The 7,286-nt window shown below is 37.8% G+C and overlaps 1 protein-coding gene across 1 annotated transcript in view; it reads left to right on the top strand.

Annotated features, from left to right (window-relative positions):
• The window catches only part of LOC104521017 (tubulin-specific chaperone D-like), a 14,511-nt gene extending 8,411 nt beyond the window's left edge, over positions 1 to 6,100 (top strand). The window contains exons 4-7 of the mRNA XM_029083728.1: positions 107 to 194; positions 2,076 to 2,185; positions 5,015 to 5,099; positions 6,089 to 6,100. Coding sequence (XP_028939561.1) covers positions 107 to 194; positions 2,076 to 2,185; positions 5,015 to 5,099; positions 6,089 to 6,100 — 295 coding nt within the window. The remainder of the gene's footprint in view (positions 1 to 106; positions 195 to 2,075; positions 2,186 to 5,014; positions 5,100 to 6,088) is intronic.
• The last annotated feature ends 1,186 nt before the right edge of the window (positions 6,101 to 7,286 follow it).

Raw genomic sequence — 7,286 nt, 5'->3', positions numbered from 1 at the left:
CTTTCCCTTTTTTTCTGGTGTATGTCTTCATTTTAATGCTCAAAATGTACTTTGTAGTTATAACACAAATATCACACAGGATTTATTTTTTCCTTATATTTTCTAGGTTTTGTGGCCTGATTCAATTTCAAGGAGACATGAGAGAGAAAGTTTTATTTCAATTGTTTCTCCTTCTTTGCCATCCATTTCCTATAGTAAGTATGAAGACATTGGGTATTATCAAATATTTTATTTAAAATACAAGCAAAAAAAAAAAAAAAAGACATTAAAGCAGCATTCTTTTTAACAGATATTAATGTATACAGTAGCTTTTATTCCTCAAGGATCTGCAATGCTGCCACCTGAAACAGGCTACTGGATACTTGCAGCGTCCCTGGCTATTCCACATAAATGCTTTTCCACCTTCTGTCCTCACTGTCTGAAATTAGAAGCAATTTAGGTGCCTGTTATTTGTTTCTTTTACACAGCACCCAGCACAGTGAAGACATGTTCACCATTTAGTACTTGAAAGCTCAGATCACATAAATTACTGTTATTTTTGCAGCATTTGTTAGTAGCAACACAGCAGTAGTTCTGGTTCAAGAAAAATTTATTTGTTCTTTTTGTCAGGTGTGATGAAAGCTTGTGCACACAGGAAGGTTTATCAGAAGTTTGCCTTTGTCATATAACCAACTGAAGCAGGGCACAAGGCTGAGTTCTTACTCAGTATGTGTAAGAGAAGCTCGTATGTGGGACAGTATTATCTCAGTCCTGTAACATTATTTTGTTGACTTAAGTTTTTGAGAGGGGGGCTGTGTTCACTGTACACGACCTGGGAGCCCCAGCTTAGAGCTGCTGTGACAACCAAACACGTAAACCAGCTCTCTGTGCCTTTGGTGTCCTCTCCAAGGGTTTCACCTGGGAACACTTGTGGATGTTCCTGTGAGTAAGTAAGTGAGGAGTAGCACCATTAAGCTGCATCTACAGTTGAGTAGTGTAGGAGAAGCAAAGGCTGTCAGAAGTAATTGCAAGGGCACATAAAAAGAACGTGAAAACTCCTGAGGTCTTAAAGTGGTTTGAGAACACACTGAATAGCCTGGTGTCTGGCCAATGCAAACCAACGCTGTTTATTCTAACGTTGATTACTTTTGCTGATTACTTTTTTGATAAGGTTAAAATCATACTGTACTCAGCGAAGTTTGATACTTCATGCAGAACTGTTACCACTTTGTGTGCACTTCCTATGTGAAGAATCCTTTGCAGGAAGGGCACAATATAAGAACTGAAGATGATCATTTCAATTTCATGTTTTATTGGTATTTTAGATCATTAACGTGTTTGTTTTTAGATATGGGTCAGTTTAATTTGGCACTACTACTCCAGAAATAACCCTGTAATTTCTTTGCCTTCCTTTGGTTATCATCAGGCTTTCTTGGAAAAAAAAAACCAAAACCAACCAAACAAAAAATCCCACCAAACAGAACTTGGTTTTGTTGCAATTTTACTGTCTTCTATTTAGTATATTTCTATGCAGTGTCCTTCAGAAGCCAGGCTAGCTCGCTGCTTCTGTATGCACACCAACATCCCTAAACAGCTCTGAGAAGAATACTTGCAAATTAACAGCTTCCAGAAACTGGAGTGTTGGAAGCCAATGTAAAGTCGTCATCTATCTCCCAACAGGTTTGTTTTTTTAAAGAGTTTTGCTGACTCTTGCAGTCTCCACACTGGGACACCTTTCTGTTTTGTGGGCCCACAGCAACCAAAGTTAGAGCCAGACTTTGGCTCATTGAGTCACTTCAAGAAAATAAATGCTCCAGTTGAGCCGTTCTCAAACATTTAAATTCATTCCTTGCAAGGAATCCTGCAAGAGTTGAGTGAAAATCCACTGATTGTAGTAGCACTGAATTCCTTGAGGTGCAGAAATGAAGTGCCTTCCTGCAGCAAATTGCTATTAGGGACAAGGACAGGCTGTAGTTCTCAGTATTACAAAGCGTCCCCCACAAAGCGATGGTCAGTGTGAAGGACCAGCACCAGCAATGGCACTGGGCTCTTCCATACGGGACAGTGGATCCTGTTCCTCTGCCTCTTCCCCGTAGATCCGGAAGACGACTGCCAGCCAGGTGTACGAAATGTTGATCACCTACAGCGACGTGGTTGATGCTGCCATCATGGATGAGGTTATGACCATACTCAGTGATACCAATTGGTAAGTGACTTTCTTACAAGATGGTAATAAGAGCTGAAATAATTTTAACGAAGTTAAGAAAAATCCCATGCCTTTGCAAGCTGATGGCAAGGAAGCTGTAAGAAATGATACTGTAGTTTTAGCTGCTTATTGCTTCTAGGCCAGAAACATGGCTGAAAAGAATTCTTCTGTTCTAAAGAACGATGGTCTGGTACATTGTCCCTCTGGAATTGGTATGTATAAAATTACCACTAGATAAAGTAAAATACCCATATTTTTCTAACAACATAAAAAGGGAGGAGATCTTGGAAACTGTCCATGAAACAGAGAGAGACTGGGCTGTGCAAACAGTCAAACTTCAACTGCACAGACAGTTTCTTGGCATTTATGAGCACTGGCAGGATTTTGGGAAAGGAAGGATCTCTGCAAACTGGGAAACAACAGAACTAGCAGAACAGCTCAAATCTCCCATGAAATGTAATTGCTCAAAATGCTACAAATGTTCTATTCAGGCAGATATTTAGAATTGGAACACTTGAGATGTTTCCCAAGCACAGTGTTGCAAAAATTAAAACAGCCACTTCTCTATAATGTAATTACTTTTTTGTTACCTATAATGTTACCTGTAACCCCTCCAAGCACAGGGGAGCTCATTCTGTCAGCACCTTTGCAGTGACAGGAGGAGGGAATACTCTCCAGAATTTTGGCACTGTTGTTTTTTTTTCCTTTCTGAAAATTTTAGCATTGTGCATTACAGTCACCCGGAAAAAAGATTGGACACCTCAGATATCCGAGGAAGTACAGTTTTAAGATACTAATTAGTGTATTTGTGTTGCTGCCAGGTTAAACATTCTTCCTTGTCACAGATGACTCTCCTGGGTCATGGGTCTCCTAGCCGGACACCCTGCCTCAAACAGTAAAGTTAATAATGAGCATAGACAGATATATATTTAAAAAATAGTTTATTTAGTCAATATATTAAATGGCTTTTTGCCTTCATTGACATTTCATGGAAATAAAATTAACCTAGACATGTTCAAGGAATAAATATACCATAAGGTTGTGGTTTACATTATTTTCAGACTGCATGCTTACACTATTTAACTTTTATTTAATTTCTATTTTATTTCTGTGCTTGAGCTTAAATAACTTTATATTTGGGAAAAGAAAACTAAGCTTCTCATTGTAAGGGGCGGCTGCTGCTATTTTTTTCTGCATTTTCCAGTACAAAATTAGGGTAACAGTCTTAATTTGAAGAACTGGTTATCAACAATTCTGCCGATTGTTAAAATGACTCATTTAACTACATACTGGTAGTAAGGATTGTGTTTAGTGTGAGTCAGTGCTCGCTTATGAAATCTAAATTTAAGAGCAACCTTGCTCAGAGGTTACAGAAAGAATTTAACAGAAACAACTGAGTAGGGTTAGATCAGTGCTGCCACAAAGGGATGGTGACAATACCAGCGGTAGAAGTGGTCCACACCAAATGGCCACAGAAGCAGCAGTGGTCATACAGCTCCGCTCAGAAATGGGTTATTAAAGCAAAATCCTTCCTAAAAACCATGGCAGAAAACTAAATATTCTATTTTTACCTTGTCATTTTTAAGGTGTGACTGGCTGCCTGCTCTAAGTTCCCCACTGCAGTTTGTCCATTGTGCTAAGATTAAAGATGAAGAGCTAGTTTACTTAAAACTTAATTGTTTTATCTCCGTAGATTTGAACTGTTCACAAAAGAAGATATTTGAAGTAATTGCTGAATGTCAGAGTGAGCTGCTTGTTATTCTCCAGCTCTGGCAGTGCTAAAACAAGCAAGCACAGTCAATTCTGAATTACGATAAGAATTAACATCAGGAAGCCAAATGAGAATTAATATTTGGGGAAGATGATAATTACTGGCATACACATATTTGTTCCTTGTTGGAACTACAGAGTGTTTATCACACAGTTGTGTAATTCACAGTTTAAACAAATTACTCTATAAATAGTAACTTTTGTTTAGCTACAGGAAGGTTTCCAGTATTAAATATGACAAATTGTCCAAGGTGTCTAAAGAAGAAAAAAGTTTCAGGTTATTTCTAACTTGCCCTTTGTGCTTTTTCTCTGTATTTTTTGACTCTGTTTATGTGCTGAGTTCAGTTTTTGTTAATAGCCCATTTACAGTTCTTACTTAAGAAAACCAAAATAAATCTACTGAATTGGTGTGAAATACTAACAGTCTCACAGCATTCCAGTTCAAGTGGTACATTTCTACAATAAGGACAATAATGTTGGCTGTCTGGATTTATGGCATTTGGGGGCTTTTTTGTAACTGACAGTTCTTGAGGAAATTATCTCATGAACATCAGGCTATTTCAGAAACTCCTTAAAAGACTCACAAGTTTTAGGTCTGGATTTTCTGTTTCAAGAGAAAGCTTCTATAGATAGTAGAATGTTCTCCAGATCCAGTGACATTTATTTAAATTCTTGATGTGAGGTTTTCTAAAGCAAAAAAGCAGCTGTAAATTTAGAGAATAAATTAGCGAACTTCTAGTCAAAAGGGTTGTATGAATGAGTAAGTGGTTTTTTGGAATACAACCATTTCAAAGAATTATCTTGGACACTTTATTCCTAGCTGTCACTTGTGGAAGACCTGCTGGGTGTTTATGATTTATCTGGCTTAAGATGGTACAAAAAATGTTACATTGTTCTTAGGACGTGACACAACAAACACTTCTGCAATTTGAAATGTATGTGGAAGTACAGATGCCTCCATAGTAATATAATAACAAAATGGCTGGCTTAAGAAGTTGTTATGTATGTAGCCAACTTCAGGTTTTTATTTGTGAATTAACTGGAAAAATCCTCTTGCAGGGAAGCTGAACTGCCAGTAGTACGAGAGAAACGCAACAGTCTCTGCGATCTCATGAAAGTGCCCAAACCGCAGCTGGTGTCCAAGGTGAAGTATGGAAATCTGCTCCTGAGAGGGTTTTTTTTTTTCAAAGAAACATGGCAATGACCAATTGTTCCACCAAATGTGCTGTGTACTTCTGTGTTCATGAATATATCAATGTGCACCAGGAGGAATGTCCTCACAGCTTACTCCTGAATATATGGAATTGCTGAAGACTGCTGGCTTAAGCTTTTCCAGTCTTATTTCTTGAAAACATTCCAGACTTGCAGTGTGACATCTCAGACAAAATGCAAGAACTAAATAATACAGTACAGATGTTTCCAAAACTGTTTGTCTGCTCTTTCTGGGGAAAGAAAAAGGATAAAAATGGCACAGTAAATTTCAGCAACAAAATAATAATGTGGTTGTGCAAGCCCCAGAATGCTGACACTGCCTAAGAGGAAGAATATAATCTAAAAGTTAATGCATTCATAAGCAGACAGACAACATATCCTGTGTAGGTCCCATTTCATTTTAATGCAGATAGTTTGGAATTGCCCATCTGCTCAGTATTTCAGAAATACAGAATTTTCTGCTTTGGTAAGAGTTTCTGAGAGATTCCTTTCCTCTCTGTCCAAAGATGAGGAGGCTGGATTATTACTGTTCTAGAGAACATGTGTTAATATGACAGTTTACAAAGAAAAATTATTTTTACTTTGAGTAATACAAGACAAGGTGAAAATGCTTGATGACCCAAGGCTACTTCCATAGTATCACAGACATCCACAGCATGTGATCTAAGCTTAAAAGTAGTAGTATATCAGTATTCTTTGCCTTTGTAATTTCTATTGTTCTGCTTTCATAGTCCTAGAAAGTTCTGTCCTTTGTAATTATTTTAGACTTCAGAAACATCACCTGTACTGTAAACATTATAGCTTTGTATGTCTATATTTTCTTCTCCATTTAGTTTATTTAATTACATTATTGGGATTCTGTTAAAACAGTGATGCATGCTACTCCACGTGACCTCCTTTTTTTTTCTCTTCCCCTTGCAGAGTTCAGCATAAGGGAGTTGCAGGCACTGGCTGCTGGTTTGTCAACTGAAGCTCTTGGTTCAGGTGCCATTGGGACTGGAAGAGTTTGTGCTGTGGCATCCTGACAAACTGGAGTCTCAGCACGAGCTGCAAAGTGCACTGTTGAACAAAATAAGAGGCAGAGATTATGTCTTAAAGCATTGTGCAGATATGCCAGGGGAAGGAAACAAATATTCATTATGTTTTCAGGTTTTAATGTCATTATTTGCAGCCACAAGATGGCAGTTTCTCTTCATACTTCTGTCACAACTGACCTGTTTTTTTCTTTGATGTCAATGATTTCTACTTCTGCAACTCAAAATGGAGCCATTCAGCCTGTGCTTGCTGTACACACTTTAAGTATTAAATGTGACTTGCTGCATTAGTCTCTTAAAAGAATTGTTTTTCTGAGGTAAGAGTGGCAACATTTAGTGACAATGAAATCTTCCTGAACATAAAGTATCTCTGTGGATAAGTCTGTCATTCTGTCATAGTCAAATAAAAAGTCCAGGTTTCACTTCAGCTAAAGTCAAATCCTCTCTTACTAGCGCTTTATATAGCTAATTCAAGCAATTGTGTTTGTGGTAAACTAGCTTTTGGGACTGAAGCTTATTTTTTCCCTTGAAGAATACAGAGGTGAATCAGTATTTAAGGCAGCTCCTAGGAATTTGGATCATTTCTTGCTGATTATAACATTAAATGGCTGTAACATTTATCTTTAGTAAGACTAATGTGATGGGGAGGACAAATGCACAGGCAACATGATATTCTAATGACACTGTGTTATTTGAGCGTTCTAATTAAATCCCACCATCCCAGCACTTCAGGTAGAACAGTGGCTCTGTGTGTGTGTGTGTATATACATACATGCATGCACACATTTGAAAGGATGGGGAAAAAAATCAGACAGAGGAGCTAAAACCGAGCTGTTCTCTGTGAAGTACTTGTTACAAACTGCAGTGATCTTCTACTGCAAGTGTTCATTTCACTCTAAAAGTCTTTTTCCTTTTCACCTGTGGTGCAACTAGGACTGCCCTGAGAAAGGGGTTACTCAGCACAAAGATTAATTTAATGAAGCACAAATTACTAAAAAATTCTAAAATTCTGAACACTTAGGTCTTCCTATACATGGATACACAGAGTATAACAGAGCTTCAATGTCACTGCCTTACCTTGGGTT

Source organism: Antrostomus carolinensis, unplaced genomic scaffold, assembly GCF_000700745.2.
Source record: "Antrostomus carolinensis isolate BGI_N321 unplaced genomic scaffold, ASM70074v2 scaffold47552, whole genome shotgun sequence".
Classification (NCBI taxonomy): Eukaryota; Metazoa; Chordata; class Aves; order Caprimulgiformes; family Caprimulgidae; genus Antrostomus; species Antrostomus carolinensis.
Note: the sequence above shows the minus strand (reverse complement) of the source record. Positions and strands in the feature narration are given on the sequence as shown.